This window comes from Musa acuminata, chromosome BXJ3-8 (genome assembly GCF_036884655.1).
Source record: "Musa acuminata AAA Group cultivar baxijiao chromosome BXJ3-8, Cavendish_Baxijiao_AAA, whole genome shotgun sequence".
In the NCBI taxonomy this organism is placed as follows: domain Eukaryota; kingdom Viridiplantae; phylum Streptophyta; class Magnoliopsida; order Zingiberales; family Musaceae; genus Musa; species Musa acuminata.
In genome coordinates, this window is record NC_088356.1 from 11502150 (window position 1) to 11529125 (window position 26976).

General features: G+C 44.1%; 1 protein-coding gene across 1 annotated transcript; it reads left to right on the forward strand.

The window, feature by feature from the left end:
- The first annotated feature begins 10236 nt into the window (after positions 1-10236).
- LOC135644830 (amine oxidase [copper-containing] gamma 1-like) lies at positions 10237-12299 on the forward strand. The gene is made up of 5 exons (XM_065162750.1): positions 10237-10396; positions 10480-10593; positions 11078-11527; positions 11605-11702; positions 11795-12299. The coding sequence occupies exons 1-5, from the start codon at positions 10271-10273 to the stop codon at positions 12006-12008; spliced, it is 1002 nt and encodes a 333-aa protein (XP_065018822.1). The 5' UTR covers positions 10237-10270; the 3' UTR covers positions 12009-12299.
- The last annotated feature ends 14677 nt before the right edge of the window (positions 12300-26976 follow it).

Sequence of the window (26976 nt, forward strand, 5' to 3'; positions counted from 1 at the left end):
GGACGATCAAAGACCTGCAGCGCCTTAACGGGAGACTCGTCACCATGTCACGCTTCCTTGCCCTTTCGGGCGATCGCTGCCTCCCCTTCTTCAGGGCGCTGAAGAACCCGAAGAATTTTCAATGGACGGCGGAGTGCGAGGAAGCCTTCAAGCAAATGAAGCAACACTTGGCCAGCCTCCCCAGACTTGCCTCTGTCTCTCCTAGGGAAAAGCTCGGCCTCTACTTGGCTGCCTCCCAGCACGCAGTCAGTTCTGTTCTGGCCAGTCATGGCCAAGTACCTGGCGCAGGTAAAGAACCTGACCACCAAGTTCTCTCACTTTGCATTATCCAATGTTCCGAGGGGAGATAACGAGCGAGCAGACGCGCTAGCTAAACTGGCGTCGAAGCCAGCCCCCGGAGTCCGGCCCGAGATCGACGAGCTCCCTGCCCGTGCCATCGAAATCGTAGCCGTGGTCTCCGGCGGCGCTCCAATCACATGGGTGCAGGAGTTACTACGCTTCAAGCGGGACGGGACCCTTCCTCCCGACGAGGCTACGGCTCGGCGCCTGCGTCGCACGCATGCATGGTACTCCGAGGTGAGTGGACGGCTCTATAAGCGGTCCTTCACATACCCCCTCCTACGGTTCTGGCTGAAGTCCACGGGGGGGTTTGCGGGGAACACATCGGCGGGCGAACCCTGGCACACAAAATACTTCGCCAAGGTTACTACTGGCCGACCATGTGCCGCGACGCGAAGGCTTATGTGCAGCAGTGCAGTTCGTGCCAAGAACATGCCCGCACGCCCCGACAGCCCGCGATCCCGCTCACCCCCATCGATTGCGCATGGCCATTTGCGCAGTGGGGTCTGGACCTGCTCGGGCCTTTCCCACTAGCCTCAGGACAGCGGAAGTACATCGTCGTGGGAGTGGATTATTTCACAAAGTGGGTCGAGGCCGAACCACTGGCCACGATCACGAAGCGGCAAATGGAGAAGTTCGTGTGGAGGAACCTGGTGACCCGGTTTGGCTTGCCCAAAACCATCATTACAGACAACGGGCCTCAGTTCGCCAGTAGAATGTTCCGGGAGTTCTGCGCAAGCCATGGAATCCAACTGAGGTTCAGCTCGGTGGCTCACCCTCAGACGAACGGGCTAGCGGAAGTAACCAATCGATCCATTCTAGACGGGCTCAAAAGAAGAGTGTCCACAGCCCGATTAGCCTGGACGGATGAACTCCCGAGCGTCTTATGGTCGTTACGCACCACCCCCAAGACCGCGACTGGAGAGTCCCCCTACAGCCTCGCGTTCGGAACCGAGGCCGTCCTACCACCCGAGGTAGCCATCACCACCCTTCGGACGAGAAACTACGATGAGAAAATCACGAATGAAGGACTTCGAGCCGGCCGGCGGAGTTGGGGGAGGAGCTTGCGACGCCTGACCCCCCAAAAGCGACCGGAGGTTCACCATTTCTACAAAAAACAAGAAAAGTGTTAGTACTAGAAATGAACCACGCAAATACCCGAACCAAACGTCACTAACGTACCCAGAGGCATCGGGCTGAGACCAGCCTCGACCAGCCATTGCTTGGTCATGTTTCGGATGGCCTGCGACCTGGGGAGAATCTCTTTGAGCCTCCCTATATCTTGGCGCTCTGCTTTGCCCAAGCATGGGGTGGTATTGTCGATCGCCCTCGCGGACCACCGAACCCCAAAACCCTAGTCCCGTGCACGACAAATGTAAAAAAACCTCCCCTTCCACCCTTTATTATTGGAAGGGGCCCCTCCGACTCGAAAGCACGTCCGGGCAGATAGGAAGTAACCCCCGGAACCCTTGGAAAGGCGGTAACAGGAAAGAATGAGATTGAGGGTGGGGGTGATATTGGCGTAGTGGCATTCCCCCAGGAATTCCACTAGGTAACGCCAAGAGTTCGGCGCCACTTGAGATGGAGAAATCCACCAGAAAGACAGGCAGGACACAATGAGGGGATGAAGGGGAAAGTGAAGACCCGCCTCCAGGGCGTCCAAAGTCAGCGCAAAACCCTTTGGGACGGGGTCATACGCCCGCTGTCCCGGTTCTGGGGCACTAAGGATGTGGTCCTCCGGGATGCAATAGCGCTCCCGGAGCCCCCCCAGCAGAGACCCACTCACGGTGGAGTCAAATTCATGCGGCCACATCAAGGCCTCTAGGGCCCGCGCCGCTTCCCCATCAAAGGATTCTACGGGGGGCGTCGAAGGACGTCCCCCCTCAGCTACACGGGAAGGGGAAGAAGGGGAAGGAGGAAAGGACGACATCTCAATTATCCTTAACAAGGAGGTGCTATGGGGAAAGGGAGGACGACGCAGGAAGCAGAAGATTGGAAAGGGGACGGCAAGGCCAAAAGAGGGAGACTCAGCAGCAAAAGATAGAAGTAAAGCCGGGCGTCCGCTATTTAAAGGAGATATACCGCTAGAACCAGCGCCCCTTCACCTCCCGAGAGTGGGGCGGCAGCCCACCTGCGCACGTGCGTAACCGTCACGTCGCATCGAAAATGCCAAAAGGCGCCCCGCCTTAATAAAAGCCTGACGTGGCAACCCCGCTGAAGCGGCAACGGGCTGACGCCTCGATCCCAATGCCCGAAAGCGTGCGGCGAAAGCAACCGGCTCCCCCTCAGAAAGAAAATCAAATACGGAAGTTTTTTTGCCCCCCGCTATGGCTAAGCAGGCAAAAAGGGAAAATAGCACAAGCAGCTCCTCGGGCTTGCGCGGCCAGCCCGCCTACGTCATGCTCCTCGGCTTGATGCTCTCCGAGACCACACCTGCGCGGCCAGCCCGCCTGCGTCGTGCTCCTCGGCTTGATGCTCCCCGAGACCACACCTGCGCGGCCAGTCCGCCTGCATTGTGCTCCTCGGCTTGATGCTCCCCGAGGCCACACCTACGCAGCCAGCCCGCCTGCGTCCTGCTCCTCGACTTGATGCTCCCCGAGACCACACCTGCGCGGCCAGCCCTCCTACGTCGTGCTCCTCGGCTTGATGCTCCCCGAGACCACACCTGCGCGGCCAGCCCGCCTGCGTCGTGTTCCTCGGCTTGATGCTCCCCGGGGCCACACCTGCGCGGCCAGCCCGCCTGCGTCGTGCTCCTCGGCTTGATGCTCCCCGAGACCACACCTGCGTGGCCAGCCCGCCTGCGTCGTGCTCCTTGGCTTGATGCTCCCTGAGGCCACACCTGCGCGGCCAGCCCGCCTGCGTCGTGCTCCTCGGCTTGATGCTCCCCAAGGCCACACCTGCGTGGCCAGCCCGCCTATGTCGTGCTCCTCGACTTGATGCTCCCTGAGGCCACACCAGCGCGGCCAGCCCGCCTGCGTTGTGCTCCTCGGCTTGACGCTCCCCGAGACCACACCTGCGCGGACAGCCCACCTGCGTCGTGCTCCTCGGCTTGATAGTCCCCGAGGCCACACCTGCGCGGCCAGCCCGCCTGCATCATGCTCCTCGGCTTGATGCTCCCCGAGACCACACCTGCGCGGCCAGCCCACCTTCGTCGTGCTCCTCGGCTTGATGCTCCCCGAGGCCACACCTGCGTGGCCAGCCCGCTTGCATCGTGCTCCTCGGCTTGATGCTCCCCGAGGCCACACCTGCACGGCCAGCCCACCTGCGTCGTGCTCATCGGCTTGATGCTCCCTGAGACCACACCTGCGCGGCCAGCCCGCCTGCGTCGTGCTCCTCGGCTACACGCTGCCCGAGACCACGCCTGCGCGGCTTGCCCGCCTGCACCGTGCTCCACGGCCGCACACTTCCCGGGATCACCGCTACGCGTCCAACCCTTCTTAGCTGCTAAGCTCCGTAATTCCCACACCCCTGGCAACAGACCGGCAACCGCCCGGCAGGTATAGTTTCTTAAAGCCGAAGCCATGCCTCGGACCTCCCCTCACATCAATCGAGGCATAGCTTCCTTAGGGGGGGAATATGATAAGGACAAAAATGACGACATGGTGCGCCATGACGTCAGCCACACCTGGACGACACACTGCCCAAGGAAGTGAGCATTAACGCTGACTTAATGCGCACCCACATCAACCATTCCCAAACGACCTCATCGTCTGACCTCGCACGACCGACCGAGGCAAGGGAAAGCGTCGACCGAAGCTCACCCATACCCTGCGGCAGCTCGGTCCTCCACGCAACACCAACGGCGATGTTAGACACCATCAGAGGTATGGTCCTGCTCCGACAGGCTGGCACATCAGGTAACACCAAACTTACCTATAAATACCCCCGGGCTCCAAACAAAATGGGGGGGAACACAAAAAAAGCACTTCCTCATCCAAAACCCCACTCCACATCACTGACTTGATCGTCAGAGGGGTCGGGCTGAACTTCCGACTCGACCTATGTGCAGGTGCTAGACCGGAGTCGTCCCTACCCGGCACCGCGGCGAAGCTTTTCTTCCAACCAGACCATCGCGATCGGCCACCGGGAGACCCCAAGAAACGCCGTGCTAGATCCCCGTCTTTCGGACCCCTGAACAAGCCGCGTCGGCCCCGAGGCCACGACTAAAAAAGTTGTTTACACCAACAGATACCAAGGAGGTGGTGAGCATCTCCGAACAGGGGCGGGGCATCCCCATCCCCAAGTCGGCCGGCACCAACTACTGGTACGAGGCGGTGGCGGGATTTAACGATGACTCGCCGTGGCTGGGGCTAAAGCCGATATCGATCGAGCAGCCGGCGGGGCCAAGCTTCGAGGTGGAGGAGCGGGGGCACATGGTGCGGTGGGCCGGGTGGGAGTTCCACCTTAAGGCGGACGCGCGGGCCGGGGTGGTGGTGTCGCGAGTTCGGGCGAGGGACCCGGACACCGGAGAGTGGTGGGGCATCATGCACAAGGGCTTCGTGTTGGAGCTCTTCGTGCCGTACATGGACCCGACTGACGCTTGGTACTTCAAGACCTACATGGACGCCGGCGAGTACGGGTTCGGCCTGCAGGCGATGCCGCTCGTGATGGGGATATAAAGAGGAATAACCTTTGTATATGAACAAATACTAGAAGACCATAATACGCAGCGGAATAAAATGGAAACACAATCAAACAGAACACCAAGATATACGTGGAAAACCCCTTCAATGTTAAGGGTAAAAACCACGGGGCAAACTAGAGATAATCCACTATGAGAATAATGAATATACAAATCTCAATCTCTTGCCCAAAACCCTAGAAACAACCACAAGAGAATAACTGGGATACAAGGATCACGTCACTACCCACAATATCTAAAACCTCCCCAAGTAATCACAGCAAGAGTCTACTGTAGATTTGATTTAACCTGAGATGAGAACACTGCTAGATGATTGAGAACAGTCTCTCTGCGTTGTCCTTGTCTTCTTCCCTTTCTTTCTCTTCCTTTTCTGCCTTGTTCTCCTTCTTCTCTTTGGAATCCCGTGGCTCTCAAGATCTGCCTCGTTGCTACCTTTTTATAGCCTTTTTCTGCTTCTAAACCGCAGCCACCACACCCCCCTAATCTTAATTAGGGTTAGGTTAAGAGGGGGTGTGGGCTGTGGGCTGCCCTAGCCCACATGGGCTGAATATGGGCTATCAGCCCAACAACCTCCCCCTTCAGCCCATAAGGGAGGCTGTCCCATGACTCCTCAATGTGAAGCCATGCCGACCAAATGTCGGCATATCTCCTGTCTTTCTTTTGGTAAGGTCTTCGTCAACATGTCTGCTCCGTTGTCATCTGTATGAATTTTCTGAAGCTGCAACTGCTTCTCTTCAAATACATTTCGAATCCAGTGGTATTTGACATCTATATATGCTTCGACTTGGAATGAAACATTGGGTTCTTACACAAATGGATGGCACTTTGGCTGTCACAATGCACCACATAATTTTCCTGTTTCAGCCCCAATTCTTGTAAGAATTCTTTCATCCATAACATTTCTTTGCATACCTCTGTAGCAGCAATATATTCTGCTTCTGTGGTGGAGAGAGCAATACACCTTTGTAACCTGGATTGCCATGACACAGCTCCCCCTGCAAAAGTAAGTACATAACCTGAAGTAGACTTTCTCGTATCTATATCTCTTGCCATATCTACATCTGTGTAACCTGTCAACACATGTGGTCCACCTCCAAAGCTTAAACAAACCTTAGAGCTCCCTCTGAGATATCTAAAAATCCACTTCACTGCTGCCCAGTGCTCTTTGCCTGGATTTGCAAGAAATCTGCTAGTAACACCCACTGCATATGCGATGTCTGGCCTCGTACATACCATTGCATACATTAAACTTCCAACTGCTGAAGCATAAGGAACCTTTTTCATTTTCTCCTTCTCCTCATCACTTGACGGACTCTGTTCTGAGCACAACTTGAAGTGATCTGCAAGAGGAGAACCAACTGGTTTTGCATTGCTCATACTGAATCTTTCCAATACCTTCTCGATGTATTTCTTCTGTGACAACCAAATCTTCTTGTTTTTCCTGTCACGAGAAATCTGCATGCCTAGTATTTGCTTTGCTGGCCCCATGTCCTTCATTGCAAAAGACTCACTCAGTTCCTTCTTCAACCTGTCAATTTTAAACATATCTATCCCAAGAATAAGCATGTCATCAACATAAAGTAAGAGAATAATAAAATCCTCACCAAACCATTTGATGTACACACAATGATATGAAGTCGTTCTTTTGTATCCATTTTCTGTCATAAATGAATCAAACTTTCTGTACCACTGTCTTGGAGCTTGATTTAGCCCATACAAGCTCTTCTTCAACTTGCAGACAAAATTATCTTTACCTTTGACTTTGAAGCCTTCTGGTTGCTCCATATAAATTTCCTCCTCCAAATCACCATGAAGGAAAGCTGTCTTCACATCTAACTGCTCAACCTCCAAGTCCTGGCTAGCAGCAATACCAAGAGCAACACGAATAGAAAACATTTTAACAACAGGAGAAAATATCTCTTCAAAGTTAATACCTTTTTTTTTACCAAAGCCTTTCACAACCAATCTAGTTTTGTACTTTGGTTGAGAACAATATTCTTGAGTCTTCAACCTAAAAACCCACTTGTTCTTCAAGGCCTTCATTCCATTTGGTAGCAGCACCAAATCATAAGTGTGGTTCTTCTGAAGAGCATCCATCTCTTCCTGCATAGCAACTAACCACTTCTCTTTCTGCTCACTCTCAACTGCTTCCTGGTAACTCTCTGGTTCACCTGCATCAGTAAGCATCACATACTCATCTGTAGAGTATCTTCTGGAAGGTTGACGTTGTCTAGAAGATCTTCTCAACTGAGGTTCTGCGGGAACTTGCTCTCCTACTTCTTCTTGCTCAACATGTCCTGTAGGTAAATCAACATCAGGCTCTACACTATTTTCCTGCACATCTCCCCCATCACCCTGATATACTGGAGGAATAACTAGGTCACAATATGCTAATCCTTCTGCAGAAGTCTTGGCTGGTGCCTTCTTCTTCAAATCCTCAAAGGTTTGATCCTCAAAGAAGACCACATCTCTGCTCCTGAACACCTTCTGCTTTTCTGGATCCCAAAGCCTGTAACCAAACTGATCATGTGAGTAACCAAGAAAAATACATTCTTTAGACTTACCATCCAGCTTGGACCTCTCATTGTCTGGAATATGTGCAAATGCGCGACAACCAAATACTCTCAAATGCCTGTAGGAAACATCTTTCTCTAACCATACATGCTCTACAACATCACCATCTAGGGCTGTACATGGTGATAAGTTGATCACATCAACTGCAGTCCTCAAAGCCTCATCCCAAAACCTTTTGGGTAGCTTGGCCTGTGAAAGCATACATCTGATCTTTTCCATGATGGTGCGGTTCATCCTCTCTGCAATTGCATTATGCTGAGGTGTACCAGGAACTATCATCTCATGTTGGATCCCATGTGACCTGCAATAGTCATTAAACAATCCCGTATACTCACCACCATTATCTGATCTTATGCATTTTAATTTCCTTTCTGTCTCCCTTTCAACCCTAGCATGAAACTCTTTGAAGACATTAATAACCTGATCTTTGGTCTTCAAAGCATAAGCCCAAACTTTCCTGGAAAAATCATCTATAAAAGTGACAAAATAAAGTGTACCACTTATACCAAGAACATCAACAGATCCACCAGGAGTTTTTGTCCTCAAAGGACCACATACATCTATATAAACACGGTCTAAGGCATGCATTTTTCTAGACAAAGCAACACTAGCAAATGAAACTCTATGTTGTTTACCAGCCAAACAATCAATACAAGGGTTCAGATGTATACCTCTGAGATATGGTAATACCTCTCTCTTGGAAAGAGCTTGCAGCCCCTTCTCGCTCATGTGTCCTAATCGCCTATGCCACAACTCCATACTGAAGTCTTTCTCTGTAGCATTTAACTGCTCACCATAAGATTTAGCCTGCAACCTGTACAAAGTATGACATTTCTTTTCACTAGCTATAACAAGAGAACCCTTACTAAGTTTCCATTGCCCTTTGCGAAATCTGCTTTCATACTCTTCATCATCTAGTCTTCCAACTGAAATTAAATTCAGCCTCAAGTCAACCACATGTCTCACATCCTTAAGTACCAACTTGCAGCCAAGGTTGGTCTTTAAATGGATATCACCCATGCCAATGATGTCTGCTGTGTCATAGTTGCCCATCTTGACAACACCAAAGTTTCCAGACCTGTATGTAGCAAAAAACTCCCTCCGTGGTGTAGCATGATAAGAAGCACCTGTGTCAATCACCCACTCAAGATCCTGACACACACAAGAAAAAATATCATCAGAAGGAGACAAAATCAAATAATCACCACCCTGCACTGTAGCTGTAGTATTATCCTTTGACTCTGTAGACTCCACTTCTTTTCCCTTTTTCTTGTTCTTCTTAGGTTGCTTACATTGGTTCTTGTAATGTCCTTTCTCACCACAATTATAGCAAACAATATCTTTTCTTGATCTTGACTTGCTCCTACCCATACGTGAACTGCTTCTAGACTTTGACCTTCCTCTGTTCTCTGAGATAAGTGCCTGTGAATCATTCTGAGATGTTGCCGAACTCTTTCTTCTCAACTCCTCATTCAACAAACTGCTTGTTACTTGACTCATAGTGACAATACCATCTGGCGCAGAATTACTAAGGGAAACCACCAGTGTCTCCCAACTTTCTGGTAATGAACTGAGAAGTAACAATGCCTGCAACTCATCATCAAGAGATATTTTCATAGAGGATAACTGGTTAGTAATACTCTGATCTGCATTTCATTCAAATGCTCAGCAATAGAAGCACCCTCTCTATATTTTAGGTTCACAAGTTTTCTGATCAAAAAAGCTTTGTTGTCAGCTGTTTTTCTTTTATAGAGACTTTCCAATTTTTTCGAAAGAGAATATGCAGAAATTTCAGTAGAAACATGGTGAAAGACACTATCATCAAGCCATTGTTTAATAAACCCAATTGTTTTTCGATCTAACCTCTTCCACTCATCATCTGTCATAGTTGTAGGTTTTGCAATATCCCCTTGTAAAGGTCCATACAAATCTTTGTAATACAAGAGATTTTCCATTCTTGGTTTTCATATCATCCAATTATTTCCATTCAAACTAATCATGCGAGAAATATTACTGGCCTCCATGTTCAAATACAAAAATTAAATCACCAAAACCCCGCTCTGATACCAGTTGATGGGGATATAAAGAGGAATAACCTTTGTATATGAACAAATACTAGAAGACCATAACACGCAGCGGAATAAAATGGAAACACAATCAAACAGAACACTAAGATATACGTGGAAAACCCCTTCAATGTTAAGGGTAAAAACCACGGGGCAAACTAGAGATAATCCACTATGAGAATAATGAATATGCAAATCTCAATCTCTTGCCCAAAACCCTAGCAACAACCACAAGAGAATAACTGGGATACAAGGATCACGTCACTGCCCACAATATCTAAAACCTCCCCAAGTAATCACAGCAAGAGTCTACTGTAGATTTGATCTAACCTGAGATGAGAACACTGCTAGATGATTGAGAACAGTCTCTCTGCGTTGTCCTTGTCTTCTTCCCTTTCTTTCTCTTCCTTTTCTGCCTTGTTCTCCTTCTTCTCTTTGGAATCCCGTGGCTCTCAAGATCTGCCTCGTTGCTACCTTTTTATAGCCTTTTTCTGCTTCTAAAACGCAGCCACCACACCCCCTAATCTTAATTAGGATTAGGTTAAGAGGGGGTGTGAGCTGTGGGCTGCCCTAGCCCACATGGGCTGAATATGAGCTATCAGCCCAACAGCTCGTGCCGCTCAACGACTGCCCCCGGAACGCGCACTACATGGATGGCGTGTTCGCCGCCGCCGACGGCCGGCCCTACGTCAGGGAGAACATGGTATGCATCTTCGAGCGGTATGCGGGCGACATCGCGTGGCGCCACTCCGAGAGTCCGATCACTGGCATGGATGTAAGCTCACAGAACACACAATCCAAAGGCGGTCACGCCAATCTGATCGAATGAAATGCATCATTAGTGTGACTTGTGAGCAGATACGGGAGGCGAGGCCGAAGGTGACGCTCATGGCGAGGATGGCAGCGTCAGTGGCGAACTACGACTACATCATCGACTGGGAGTTCCAAACAGATGGGCTGATCCGTGTCAAGGTTTGCGTTCATGCACTCGGATCTTTTTGCTCATTTGTTCCTTTCTTCCCTCTGTTCTTCCTCTTTACGTTAGCAAGTGGCAACGTAATTCGTCTGACATAGGACATAGGACATGTTGATGGCAGGAGCCAACGACATAAGTTGACTGCATCCAACGCTTCTAGCCCGCAATTGTTGGATTTCACTAATGCAAAAAATCTTAGGCTTCCTGTCCTCGTCAGCTCCTCATCTAGGAAGTCTTGATCGCAAGGCTTCAACCGATGCCTGCATCGGAAGACAACATACAAAGATCATAGCTGTAGATTCTTCTTGTACAAATAGATGCAGAGATGTGCTCTGTTTGGTGATGCTATTTACGAGCGTATGCTTCGGCGGCGGCACTGCTTGCTCTGTTTCTTAGACGTATTGCTCTACGGCATATTGACACCATGAGAGTCTTAGTTTCGCGATGCAATGTGTTCTGTGCTTGAAATGAAACAAGCAGGTTGGGCTCAGCGGCATTCTCATGGTGAAAGGAACCCCGTTCTCGCACCTGAACCAATTCCCGCAGAACGAGGACATGTACGGCACCATCCTGTCGGAGAACGTGATCGGCGTCATCCACGACCACTACATCACCTTCCACCTCGACCTGGACGTCGACGGCGCCAACAACTCCTTCGTCAAGGTCAGGATGGCGAGAGAGGACGCCAACCCCGGGGAGTCGCCGAGGACGAGCTACATCAAGGCCACTAGGCAGGTCGCCAAGACCGAAAAGGACGCGCAGATCAAGATGAAGCTGTACGAGCCATCGGAGTTCCATGTGATCAATCCGTCCAAGACCACGAGGGTCGGCAACCCGGTCGGCTATAAGGTGGTGCCCGCTGCCACGGCGGCCAGCCTGCTCGACCACGACGATCCTCCGCAGCGAAGAGGCGCATTCACCAACAACCAGGTGATGAGGACCGTGTTTACCATGAGAACTCACAGCTTCACTTCCACGCTCGCACTGACGCCTCCTTTGGATGCTAGATATGGGTGACACCGTACAACGAGAGCGAGGAATGGGCGGGTGGGCTGTTCGTGTACCAGAGCAAAGGGGAGGACACACTGGCTGTTTGGTCTGAGAGGTAAGGAACGATGCTGCAGTACTGATGTAACGGTGAGTTGTGGGTGCTCTTCGTCTCCGAGTGAAGTGACCATGAGAGGTTGTGATGTGCAGGGACAGGGCCATCGAGAACAGGGACATCGTGCTGTGGTACACGTTGGGATTCCACCACATCCCTTGCCAGGAAGATTACCCGATCATGCCGACCGTGTCCGCCAGCTTCGACCTCAAGCCGGTGAACTTCTTCGAGAGCAATCCGATCCTGAGCGCGCCGCCAAACTTCGAGAAGGACCTCCCCGTGTGCGTGACCGCAGCAGCATCCGCCTGAGGGCGCTCGTGCTTCCGGGGTGGGCGGTGGAGCGTTACGTGTATAGGGTGCTCTGTATTGTGTGCTTGATGGAATGGAACAGCGGGTGTTGGGATTTCCATGTCCACAAAACCTTCTCATGGCCTGTACTATTAAGCTGCTCTTCTGTCGCATGCCATGTTCCTCCTTCGCAGACTCTTGATTTCTTCCGCTGACAAGGATCTAACGAGAGTTGGATCTAAGGTGTTGCATTGCATGATGTAAAGAGGCACTACGAGCAGCAATAAATAATAGTTTGGTGGTGTGGAAGCACTTCGGTGTCCGACGTCATCGCCTGTGCTCCTTTCCACTCGCACAGAATTCAGTGATGGCATGCGCTGATGATTGAGACCAGCAACATCCTACATCTTTAGATGCATATTGCCATTTCATTTCACTGTAAGATAGCGAATCCACTGGGCATTCCACTAAAATAGTGACAAGATAAGATGTCATAGGAGTTTCATTCATGAGGTACACGGCAGTATTCAGAACTGTTCCAATCCCACGCATGGTATCTTCTTTATTAATCAAAATAAAATGTTCCACGTAGTGTGGTCTTTGTTGGGCAAAAAACATGATTGTGGAAATGAAAAATGAGGATCATGATTCATGTCCTGTGTCATCACCATTCAGAATAGCAAGAAAGAAAGTTTGAATCAAGGTGATGGGTGATCATGATCATTATTTCTCATTTCAGATCTAGATTATACTGGAACATTGGAATATATAATAGCGCCATTATTTTTATAATCACTGAATAGTTTGTGATACGATACAATCATTTTGGTAAATATTTTAGTTAACTATCGGAAGGAATCTTAATTAAATTTAAATTCTTTTAATCAGGGATTTAGGTATGAAGAATCGTAAGATGATTTAGTTTTAAATAAAGATTTAAGTAAAAAAAATTAAATAATTAAGATTTATTCTTATAAATATACATTGAGTATCAAAATTTTGAAGAAATAAATCAATAGGACGTGACGAACAAAAGGGAGGACAAGGCTTTAATTGGACGAAAGCCGAGTAGCCATTTAGATCCATTATTACTAAAGAAACTACACTTGCCAAAAGAAATTGATTATACCAAACAAACTGCAATTGCCCAAAAACAAAACAAATTCTGATGCAACAATACTAACACATCAAGTCATGAACTGACAACAAAAGAAAATAAAGAGATAAACACTAATAGAAGTCCCTAATCGTAGCGAGATCGAACAATATCAAGGGAAATGTCTTTAATGAGGGGATAAAAAAATTATATAGTAAAATTAAATAAAAATTATAATCAAATAGGATATCAAGATTTACATGAAAAACCTCTTTAACACGAAAGGTAAAAATCACGAGATAAATTAGAGAAAATTTAATATAAAATTAATAAATGTACAAATCTCAGAATCTTTTGTCCAAAACTCAAATAACAATCACAAAAGAATAACTAGGATACAAGGATTATGTTAGTATGTACAATATCCAAAATCTCTCCAAGTGATTACAACAAGAATAGACTATAAATATGATCTAACATGAGGTAATAATACTATCTGGATGATTGAGAACAACATCTTCGTTATCCTCATATTCTTTCCTTTTCTTTTTCTCTTATTCTTCTATCCTCAATTGCTATTGCTGCTTCTTCCTTTTTCATAATCACCACTACCCTCTTTTTCTACCCTTATTCGTCACACTAAAAGAAAAAAGAGTTTAAGTTAAAATGGGCTATGAATTATTAAAACCTACTATGGGTTGAATAATAAATTATCTGCCGAATATTTAGCACTCTTATTAAGTAAGAGAACAAATATCCTATTAAACAAGACAAACAAGCATAGGCGTAATGCTCGAGAAATTTGAGATATTTTTTAGATTCCTTACTTAATTTTAGTTAAGTAAATTAACTAAAATTTACTTAATTTTAGTTAAAATTAAAATTTTTAGTTACTCTTGAGAAATTTGAGATATTTTAGTTAATTTGAGAAATTAAAATTTACTTAATTTTAGAAATTAAAAATTGAGAAATTAATTTGAGAAATTAAAATTTGAGAAATTAATTTGAGAAATTAAAATTTGAGAAATTTGAGATATTTTAGTTAATTTGAGAAATTAAAATTTACTTAATTTTTAGTTATAATTAAAACAAGCAAACGAACTAAAATTTTAGTTACTCTCGAGAAATTTGAGATATTTTTCATGTTCGAACTAATTTCACTGACTTTAGACTCTTCCATGTTTATAGCGAGGATAATAATTATGCAAATTATCTCATTAAATTCGTCAAAACCAATAGATCATCTTTTGTATGACACGATGATGAACAGTTGTGTTTCCTTGATTTATTGTGTGATGATCTCCTCGGGACAGATTGTAACTGTATTAATAGATTTACTTTAAAAAAAATCTAATCTGGAGTTAATTAAATAGCCCAAAATTGTGTACATTGTGAACAAATTTAAATTCGACTAATTGGATTCAAAGTCGTCGTAAAAATTTGAAATAAGAGTCACACATATCGCCACATCCCACTTTCTTGCATGCATGAAACCCTTTAATTAGATGGCATTTACTGGTGCTTATCTTCCTTAGAGTATAATAATTATTTAGAGATCCAATGAGGATATTAACTAATTTAATTGGTAAAGAATATGATAGTTTATTGTAATAATGTCTCGTAGCTTTACTAATGATTGTCGTAATCACATCAATTATTACCAAAAAAATACAATTGTCAAAAGAAAAAATCGATTATTACCAAAGAAAATGCAATTACCAAAGCTTCTATCTAATCCGGAATTAATAAAGTAGCCCAAATTTTGAGCAAAATTAAATTCGACTAATTGGACTGAATTGTTTGCAAAAAATGGAACTAATAGTCATACATTCTGAACCATTCCTCGTGCTATAACTCGTGAATAATGCAATCGACACTTATCGTGAAAAATGAAGTGCTGGAGATCGATCATATCCGCATACACATAGGAAGAAAGAGATAGGAAATGGACGTCTCATATCACGTTTTACAAGTGGTCGATAGTGATAGGCTTGTGCTTTCACGGTGTGGCCCAAATCTCGTGTTCCACAATTGTATATGCAATTCTAAGAGATCACAAAGTTTTAAGAACGTGTGTGTATATATATATATATATATATACAATAAATTTTGGAGAAAATTTTAATCTTTATTAAAAATTCTAACAGTATTTTTTTGTTAATACCTAAAATATCTTTAGTCATTGAACATTTTTTTCTCATTTTCCTATGGATCGATATATAAGATGAAGCCGTCGAGTTACAGTATTTATGATAATATAAAAATATTAGAATATAATATTTTTTGATAAATTATAATGTGTTCTTGGTATATATAGATATTATATACAGTAAATTCCGAAGAAAAGCTTAATTTTTTTAACTAAAATTAGTAATAGTATCTTTTTTTTTAACTAATACCTAAAATACCTTTAGTCATATATTTCTTTTTTCTTATTTTTCTATGGATCGGTCCGAATTGATCCAATTATAATATTTTTATACTGTATTACAATATTTTTGATAATATAAAATATTATAGTATAATATTTTGTGATAAATTATAATGTATTCTTGGTATTGCTGAAAACAATATAACATAATGTAGAAAAAACTATAACGTAGTATAAAATACTATAATACTATGTTTATGTACTACGTCATAGTGTTTTCTCGATCTTACTTAAAACATTATAACTGGATATAGATTGGTAAAAAAGGAATAATTAATTGACTATCAAATCAAGAATATTATAAATACTAGATAAAAATGACACCATTAGGGAATTAAGAGCGCATGAGGGACACTGAATATAAAAAGTAAAAAAAAAGTTTTTTTTTACAAATTGACCACATATTATTTTTTAATAAAAAAATAAATAATGTAGATACATTCGATTCGAATTCAGACCCTATAATAAAATTTCAAGTTATGTATTAGATAAGCTAATTAATATATTTTACATATATTTTTTTTAACATTATAAAAAAATCATATATTTTTTCCGTTTACTATAGGAAATTAACATGTTGGAATATCATATCTTTTTAATTTGAGATTTTAAGGGGGATGTGAAAGAATTAGATGTACACAGCGTGTGAGAATTCAAATGATTCCTCGGAATCGTGATCCACGTGCCTCGGCACGACTCCATCACCGAAATCGTTGTCCCTATTGGATTATGGCACGAGTCCCAATTGCATAACCCAAAAGTCGGTTCTATAATTTCTAATGATGTCGACGGTTGAAGACTCGGAAACGAAATCGATTCCGATGCCGGACCGAATGATGAGCCTCGATCAATAGCGCTCGTGAATCTCCAACATCTCGACGATTCCACACGCCTCTCTTTTCCTTCCCCTGAGCAAATTAGGATTCCTCCGTGCCTTCTTCCCCCCCGTTTCTCCTGTCATTATATAAGCCCTCGTGCCGTGTTGCCCTCTTCGTCTTCGACACACACAGCGCTTCCTCGCCTCGACTACGCTCGTGCATACTGACCTTATGGCCGCTCCGAAAACACAGTGGTTCAGCTCTCTTATCAGCTCGACGGGGAGCTTCTTCTTCGCCGGCGAAGGGAAGGCCCGAGGAGGAGGGTTCGGGAAGAAGGACAAGGAAGAAGAGAACAGAGATGAGAGCAACGAGTCCGGCCTCGCGCCGCCGAACAATGAGTTGCAGCCGCAGCGGAGGGCAGCACGGTTTGCTGTGGAACTCGACGGGCTTAACTGCTTCGAGACCGTTGTGCTCCACTGAGGAATCAACGTTCGCAGTACTCAATCCTCGGTAGGGTAGAAGATTGTTTTACTACTTTGGCTATTATGTCATAGAAAGATGCAACCATCAGATCGATAGGAAAGTCCAATTAAGATATGCTGTTTTCTTTCTCTTTGAAATTGTCAGGCTCCTGTCGAATATGCTGCATCTGCTTCTTTTTCCCTTTTCCATCGTCTCTTTCTTGAGGCAACCATCATTCTCGTAAAGATACCGAAATCTCTACCAAATTAATAAGCAGCATAGAGTACATAACCAAAATAATTATGCTCTTGTCAATCCATCCAACCAATTAATTGGGTGGGTATGATTAGAGATTGGAAGGATACCATGTTACCTTCTTTCGAGTCCAATTCACTGGATGGGAACAGAGGAGTGGCACCCTCCTCTTAGATATCTGCTCCGTGTCGTAACGAGCTTCTTCCTTCGTCAAACATCGCCTGCACACAACGCCATGGATGGAATCACTGCCTTTAGGAGTACCATTTTGTGGTTCCACTCGGAACATGTCATGGAGCAAACAGACAAAGCTGTACTGTGACTCTATTCGAGCCAAGTCATGCGATCAAAAAAAGAAAGCTATATAAAGCAGAGCTTACCGTATGAAATTGTTGTCATGCATTCTCACAAACACATTGTCCCAACACAAATTCTAGCCTGTGTTTCCGATACTCTGTCATACTAACATACGTTATTCTAAATAATATATTACACGCCTCAAGGAGGAATCTAATGCTGAGAAAATATTGACTAAAGTTCCAAACATGACATGCAGTTATCGATCAACTATAAACTCGTTAACCAATGGAAATCAAGTTGTAGGTGTGCAGTCACAACTTAATTGACCAAGCCAATAATGATTTGGAGCCGATCGAGATTTAAGTTGTGCAGTCACAACTTAATTTAGATTTATTTCAGCTATCACCACACTCTGATGATTCCAAAATTAACCTATAAACCAGTGTTATCGTCATCTTCGACAATGCCTAAGCTGTGGGGTCGAAAGGTTGGTCCTATGCTTTGAGCTGTATTGTTAGCCTTTTTACAGTGGGCTCTTAATATCATTACTCTTGTGATTAACGTCAATTATAAGGAGTTCTTGTATGCTTCTCTTGTACTAAGTTATGATTAGGTCATATCGAATCCAGAATATAGTGAGATCTAACTAATTTAGTTTTATGCCGAGATGTCAACCGCATACTCATCACGTGGTAATGAGATACTAATCACATGGTACCAAGGTGTCAGTTATATGATGCTAAGTTGTTGACTATGTGGTGTTAAGGCATCGTCACATTCTTATCGCTCTTCGTTTGCCTCACCCCCCACGCATTTCTTGTAGAGTTTGATGAGGTCAAGTCAGGAAGTGACTCTTGTTAAACAATCGATACTAAATCGAATCATAAGTTATTTAGTGCATTTGACTATCTTGGCTATGTATATCATTAAAAAATACTTTACATTGATCTGTACTTTACGTCGATACGATCGATCATGTATGTCGTCGAGATTCGTTTTAGGCCGATTAAGCTATGTCTATTGTCAAAATGAACTTTAGAATGATTGGACGGCACAATCATCAAAATGTAGGTTAGATTAATCCGATTACGCGTGCCATCAAAATATATTTTAAATCATTCAACTGTGCATATCATTGAAATGTGTTTTAGGTTTCTTACAAAGAAAATGATTCACCAATAGTGATTCAAAAATTAATGATTCCCATGATTAGAACATAGAGGGGCAAGTCGGAACCGCCCCGGCAGCAACAACCCACTGCATCCTGGCGTAGGTTAGATAGATCCGACCCACCGACACCAAGGTCCCCTCTCCCCGCCTTGAACTCGTCCCGAACAGAAATATTTCTCCACATAAAGGAGAAGGGACTACTCAAAGATCCTCACCCGATGAGGAGCCCGCGAGAGCTGGCAGACCGATCAAAATATTGCCGCTTCCATCGGTAGCATGGGCATGACACTAAATAGTGTCGTGAGTTAAAAAGGCAGATCGAGGAGCTCATCCATAGAGGGCATCTCGGCCAGTACCTTCGACCAGACAAGGAACTTTCGCCGTGCCCGGAGGGCCCTATCGAGCGACACATCGATGTGATAGCCGGCGGCCCCGCGTTTAGCGGGGGCTCCATGACGGGAAGAAAGGCTTACGCCAGAGCCGCCCCGACCGAAGCTCACAGGAACGGGCCCAAACCCGAGATCACTTTCCCGACCGGAGCATCCGAACAACCCGAGCACGACGACGCGCTTGTGATATCGGCCAGGATCGCCAACGCGCAAGTAAGGAGGATCATGGTCGATACCGGGAGCTCAGCCGACATACTTTACTTCGATGCTTTCCAAAAGCTCGGCTTGGCTAGGGAGAACATGAAGCCAATGTGCTCGGCGCTCACCAGATTCACCGGAGATTCGATCTCACCACTGGGAGCTATCACCCTGCCCTTAACCTTGGGGGCCCCGCCGAGGTCGAAGACAGTAATGACCACTTTTCTAGTGGTCGACCTCCCCACTGCGTACAACGCCATCCTCGGCCGACCAACCCTCAACAAGGTCAGAGCCGTCGTCTCAACTTACTACCAAACTATTGTTGAATCTCGGATTTTGATGATGAAGTCAATTGTCATTTGTTGTTTAATCTGTATGTTGAGATAAGTGTGCAGGATTAACTATGATGAAAGTAAGACATGCAGCAGGAGTTGCGTCGGAGTCATGACAATGATCACGTTGGGAGTTCGAGAGTTCGACGGAAGTTCGGACAGTTGTCGGAGGTTCTACTGGAACAAATCCGAGAAGTCCATAAGCTTGCCAAAGAAGCTCGTCGGAACTCGCCAAGTGAATCGTCGCAAGTCCAGGAGTTTGTTGGAAATCCGCAGGAGCATCACCGAGTGTTCATCGGATGATCGACGGAAGTTCGTCGGAAGCTCGCCGGAAGAAGCGATTGACACACTGGAGCAAGTTGCAGTAAATGTCTTAGGGAATATCGTAGTTAGCCCAATGATTAAGTTGGAAATGGGAGGTGATCCCATTAACTTAATCTTGGGGCAATTGGGCCCCTGAAAAACCCAAATTGGGCCGAATGGATCAACCCATTCGGACCCTGATTTCTACCAGGCGGTTGAATCGCCCAAGGCAGGAGGTTGCAACCGCCTGGGCTCAGTCTTCGAGCGAGACTGGGAGGTGCAACCGCTCCAGCCAGGCGGTGGCACCACCTGGGCTCAGTCTCCGAGCGAGACTGGGCGGTGCAACCTCCCCTGACAGGAGGTGGCACCGCTTGAGCTCGGTCTTCGAGCTCTGCCAGGCGGTGCATCCGCCTCAGTCAGGAGGTGCAACCGCCTGAGCTCGGTCTTCGAGCTCTGGCAGGAGGTGCAACCGCCCCTGACAGGAGGTAGCACCACCCAGAGGCTCAGTCTTTGAGCTCTGCTAGGAGGTGCAACCGCTCCAGTCAGGAGGTGCAACCGCCTGATCCCGAAATTCCGGGAATTGACAGTTTTGAGCTCCAAATTGGAACTGGGTTGGGGCCTATAAATACCCTACCCATTCAGCACTGAAAGAGCATGAACTTACACCGAAATCTTGATCTTTTTCTATGATTCTTAGAGCTCAAAATTGTTGTAAAGGCCAAAAGTCCTTCTCCCTCTTTTCTACTAAGTTCTGAGTTGTAAAGAGAGGAGAGAAAATTCTGTAAGGGTTGTCTCCTAAGCCCGTCAAAAGGAGTGAAACTGTAAAAGGGTGGTTGGCATTCGCCTATTGAAGGAAGGCCTCTAGTTGACGTCGGTGACCTCGTCGGTGGAGGAAGCCAAAAGTGGAGTAGGTCAAGATTGACCGAACCACTCTAAATCTCGATTTGCATTTACTTTGAGCATCTTATCTTTACTGCAAACCTCCTCAATAGCTTACTGTCTTCTGTGTTTTTACGAACGTGTTTCAAAGTTCAGTGCTTTCCGAATCGGGGTTTAAGACGCAAATCAGTTTTATCGAACGAACGTCGTATTTCAGTTTGCGCTTACGTTCTGATTTCCATTATAACTGCAAACTACCTTTATATCTTTGCTTTAACTGCATCTCGCCTTATCTCAAGTTAAAGTAGTTTACGAATCAGCTTTTATACCGAAATCGCTTTTATCGTACGAACGTCATATTTCAGTTTGCGCTTATATTCTGATTTCCATCATAACTGCAAACTGCGTTCATATCTTTGCTGCATCTCTCCTAGTCAAAAGTTGAAGTGATTTACGAATCAGCTTTCTTACCAAAATCACTTCTATCGAACGAACGCAGTTTTCGATTTTAATCGCAGAAGGTTTTCCGCTGCACTAATTCCCCCCCCCCCCTCTTAGGGCTCTTGATCCTAACAATTGGTATCAGAGCAGGGTTAACTCTCTAATGGATTAAAACCCAAGAGAGATGGCATACGCCGGAAACCAAGAGGGCCATTCTATTACACGTCCACCCATGTTCAATGGGACGGACTACACCTATTGGAAGACCCGAATAAGGATATTTCTTATTTCTATGGATTTTGAACTTTGGAATCTTGTCGAAAACGGATTTTCGAAGTCTTCTCTTCCAATGATCGATTGGAATGAATTGGAGAAGAAGGCTTTCGCTCTTAATGCAAAAGCTATGAATGCCTTATTTTGTGCACTTGATAAAAATGAGTTTAACCGTGTTTCGACTTGTGAAACCGCATTTGATATTTGGCACACACTCGAAGTGACTCACGAAGGCACAAGTAGAGTGAAAGAGTCAAAAATCAATCTTCTGTTACATTCTTTCGAACTTTTCCGGATGAAACCGAGTGAGACCATTGGCGACATGTTTACCCGTTTCACGGATGTCGTCTACGGTCTAAAAGGACTCGGAAAAAGTTTTTCAGATTTTGAGCTCGTAAATAAGATTCTAAGATCCATTCCTAAGAGTTGGGATCCTAAAGTCACTGCTATTCAAGAGGCGAAAGATCTAAGCAACTTCCCTCTTGAAGAACTAATCGGGTCATTAATGACCTACGAGATGACCTACAAAGCTCATGAAGAGCAAGAAGACATCCTTCCAAAGAACAGGAAGGATATGACACTTAGAACTTCAGAAGACCACTTGAGAGAAAACTCAAGTGATGAGGACTATGATGATGACTTGGCACTTCTAACAAGAAAATTTAAAAAATTCATTAAAAGAAACAAGTTTAAGAATGACGCAAAAAATAAACTTGAACCCAAAAATGACCAAGTTATTTGCTATGAGTGCAAAAAGCCGAGACACTACAAGAGTGATTGTCCCCAAGCCAAAAAGAGAACATCAAAGAAGAAGGCGCTCAAAGCAACGTGGGATGACTCGAGCGCGTCCGAAGAAGAGGAGTCCAACACCGAGCAAGTTGCTCACTCCGCCTTAATGGCCATCGGAGAGGAGGTAACGAATTTAATAGATGCAGATTTATCATTTGATGAATTATTAAATGCCTTCCATGACTTATTTGATGAATGCAAGATTATTGGTAGAAAATACAACTTGCTAAAAAAGGAGCATGACGGTCTTACTTGTAATTTTGATAAGTTAAAAGCTGAATATCATGATAGTTTAGGCTCATGCATAAAATGCCATGATCTAAAAACTCTCCAAAAGGAAAACTTGCTACTTAAGGACATCTTGAAGAAATTCGAGGTTGGTAGCAAGTCATTGAACATGATTCTTGCAAACAAGGGTCACGTTCCCAAAAGAAGTGGAATTAGATTTGTGAGAAGTCCTCACCAAAATCCAACCACCTTCATAAAAGGCCCCATCTTACATGTTCGACACCAAAGCAAATGCAACTTTTGTTGCAAACTTGGACACAAAACGTATTATTGTCCATTCAAGAAAATTAGTCCGAATAAATTAATTTGGGTTCCTAAAGGAACCATGACAAATTTTATGCAACATGATAAACAATATAGATCTATTTTGAGGCACCCAAAAGCAAATGGGTACCTAAAAATCATCCTTTCCTGTAAAGACAAAAAATTATTATAAGCTGGAGCAAGAAATAATATCCTGCTCCTTGGATTCTCGATATTCATGACCCGAAGTCCAAAATGGAACTCGCAATGCTCTCTACCCCAAATAACAAAAGAGGATTAGAAAATTAAAATCACAAATACGATTTGAATACAATCCTATTTGATTTCTCAGAATTGGAAACTCATGATTCCTAATTCACATATCCTCTGGATTTTCGAACCCATCAATTTCATCCGTTCGTAACTTTCGAATCCAATTCTATATCATAAACTGACTAAGTTTGTCATGAACTTTCAAGGCTTACCAACTTGAACAATCTATCACAAACATGTGTACGACATTGAGAGTATGCATCTTGATCGTGCAAAAATTCTTATTCTTACGTAATTACGTAAGTGAAGTTGATTGTTCCACAAATAAAAAGTCAAAAACATTCAAGACTATGCTCACTACCTGTAGCGGTTGAACCGCCCCAGCTGGAGGTAGCACCTCCAACTGTCACGTGTTGCAAGCGGTTGCACTGCCCCAGCCAGAGGTGCAACCGCCCGCAACTCTGCCCTTTCTAACCCAAGCTAGGGCCGGCGGTGAAACCGACCCCAACTCACTCCCTTCCCCTCTTTACTCTTCCAAAACTCCTCAATCCCCATTTCTCCCCTCATAGCATCCCAAATACTCCTCATTTTGGAGCAAAACATCAACAATCCTTCCCTCTCCTGAAGATCTCACTAAGATATTCTCTAAGAAGCCCTTAAAATTCTGTTTTTGATTCATTTACTCTTGCTCATCACTATTCTTCTAAATAGCAGTAGTTATGGGATCTAGAAGATCCTCAAGGGACAAAGGGAAGAGGAGATTAGTGGAAGATTTTGATCTCACCCTTTTCGATTCAAAATACCATGCTGAAAAGTTTTCCTCTTTCAAACTTAGGAGTGTCAATAAGGGAAAACATATAGATTTAAATGAACTAAGAGACTTAGAGACAATCCAATGGTTTGCAAATTTAGATCTACTCCCTATTTTGCAAATTAATGAACCCATCTATCTAAGACTTGTTAGATTGTTTTACAACAACATACAAATAGATGAAGAAGAAAGAATGTCTACCTATCTTTTAGGACAACACATCTCCATTACAGATAAATTCATTTGCGACATGATAGGCATTCCCATAAAAAGTAGAGGACTTTACTTTAGAGGATCATGGGATGATGAAACTATTGGAACAACATATGTTGAAGCCTTAGGAACAATTTTCGCCAATCCCAACTTAGCATTTGTACCTAAAAGTTGTGAACATCTACTGCCTCTAAACACTAAGGTACTTCATCATATCCTAACTAGCATCATTCTCCCTAAACAATACCATCATGATGAAGTAAGCCAATTAGAATTAGGAACTATGTATTTGATTATGAAAGGACATGACATCTGTCTTGGTTATCTTATCCAACAAAACATGTTAGAACTATCTAAGAAAGACATGATGCTCCCATATGGTGGTATAATCACTAGAATAATGAAAGCCTACGATATTCTAATACCGCCGGAAGAAGAAGTAATAAAAGTAGATAGGTTTAGCATAATAAATAAAAATCTACTTCACCGATTAAGATGTTTTTATAGAAACAGTAACTGGGTTAGAATGCCTAGAAGAACCGATCCCCCTCAACCTGAACCAGAACCGGAAACACCAGTCTTTAGGGGTACCCAATCTCCTCCGATCTGTCCCTTTGAGGAAACACATCCATTTGAGCAAACTCATACAACATCTGTCGAAGATATTTGGATTCGGATGGACTGATTCGAACAAAGACAAGAACGGCTTGAACAAAGACAAGAATGGCTTGAACATCGACAAGATCAAATCCTATCTGAGCTGCAGCAAATTCATCGACAATTTGACTCTTTATTTAGGCACTTTAATTTTTCACCTCATGAATGAGCTTGTATGAACACAATCACCTATTGTTATTGTAAACTCCTTATGTTACTCACCATGATGGGCTTTGCCTTGATCCTTGATATGGTTACCTGATATATTTTTGAGCATATGCAGAGTTACAAACATCTCTCATTGTTTATCTCGGATCTTACATTGAAACTAAATGTTTTGAAAACCTTGTGCCTTGATTTCCATGATAAATATAATTTGAGAAAATGATATACCAATGCAGTTGATAAGTCATGACATTGCCATGATATTAACACTAAACATCAACTAGCTGATATTTTTACAAAACCTCTAAGTGAAGAACAATTTGATTTCATAAGAAGAGAATTAGGAATGTTGATGTGTCCGAATACATAAACTAGTTAAAATTATTTTTCGGACTTTATTGAATGATCAAATCACGTGATTGCCATTACATGCCTAAATAACATGTTGTAAATTATGTGTTGAATACAAAAATGTTTTGTCTTCATGATTGTATTTGAAAATTTGTAGCATAGTCTTGTCCGAATGCATGAAAGTGTTCATTTCATTTTCGGATTCGCTTAACAATTGGAATGCTAAAAATCGGATTTTCTCATACACTCTTATGAAAAATATTTTTCTGAAATGGATTTGATGAAATGATTCCTGCTTATGAATTCCATCCTGAAATATGGATGATAGTATTTTTACTTGCAAAGAGCGGTTTCACACACATATCTTGACTCAAAGTAAACTCACAAATAGCTGGTATCACAAATGACTTTCCTCCTTCATGCAAAAAGATTATAACAAATAAAAAGGAAGAAGTATTCAAAGCAATCTACGTATCATGCCTTCCTTTATATGCTTGATTTCCTATCACTTACTATTGGAAAATAACAGAACCGAGTAAAGGCATGAACAATTATCGCACTTATGCTCAAAATTTACTTATATTGTTCTCTTGGTATCACAACTACCATGCTTTTTGTTGATGACAAAGGGGGAGAAATATATGAATTGATGCTATACACACTAATGCTATAATTATGCCATGCTTGCATCACCGAGAAATATATGAATTGATGCTATACACACTGATGCTATGATTATGCCATGCTTGCATCACCAAGAGATATATGAACAGATGCTATGATTAATTTGCATTATGCCTTGTTTGTATCGTGTCAAGATATCAAACAAAAAACTTGCATCGTAATTTTACGAGTTGATATCTTACCATGTGATGAAATGCAATACTTGCTAAAATATTTGAAATGTGTGCATCATGTAATGATATCAAAATCTTACTTCGCAGCTTTACATGTTGATATCTTACAATATGATGAATTGCTACTATTACCATCATTCAAACTTGTAATGTAAAATTTGAAAATGAATGTCAAGCCTTGACATCATCTTCAAAGAGATACATCATGATGGGAATCAAGACAGGGGGAGTTAGGGTTAACTCCATTATCAATTGATTGTCATCATAAAAAAGGGGGAGATTGTTGAATCTCGGATTTTGATGATGAAGTCAATTGTCATTTGTTGTCTAATCTGTATGTTGAGATAAGTGTGTAGGATTAACTACAATGAAAGTAAGACATGCAGCAGGAGTTGCGCCGGAGTCATGACAATGATCACGTTGGGAGTTCGAGAGTTCGACGGAAGTTCGGACAGTCGTCGGAGGTTCTGCTGGAACAAATCCGAGAAGTCCATAAGCTTGCCAAAGAAGCTCGTCGGAACTCGCCAAGTGAATCGTCGCAAGTTTAGGAGTTTGCTGGAAGTTCGCAGGAGCATCACCGAGGGTTTATCGGATGATCGACGGAAGTTCGCCGGAAGCTCGCCGGAAGAAGCGATTGACGCACCGGAGCAAGTTACAGTAAATGTCTTAGGGAATATCGTAGTTAGCATAATGATTAAGTTGGAAATGGGAGGTGATCCCATTAACTTAATCTTGGGGCAATTGGGCCCCTGAAAAACCCAAATTGGGCCGAATGGATCAACCCATTCGGACCCTGATTTCTGCCAGGCGATTGAACCGCCCAAGGCAGGAGGTTGCACCGCCTGGGCTCAGTCCCCGAGCGAGACTGGGCGGTGCAACCTCCCCTGACAGGAGGTGGCACCGCTTGAGCTCGGTCTTCGAGCTCTGCCAAGCGGTGCAATCGCCTCAGTCAGGAGGTGCAACCGCCTGAGCTCGGTCTTCGAGCTCTGGCAGGA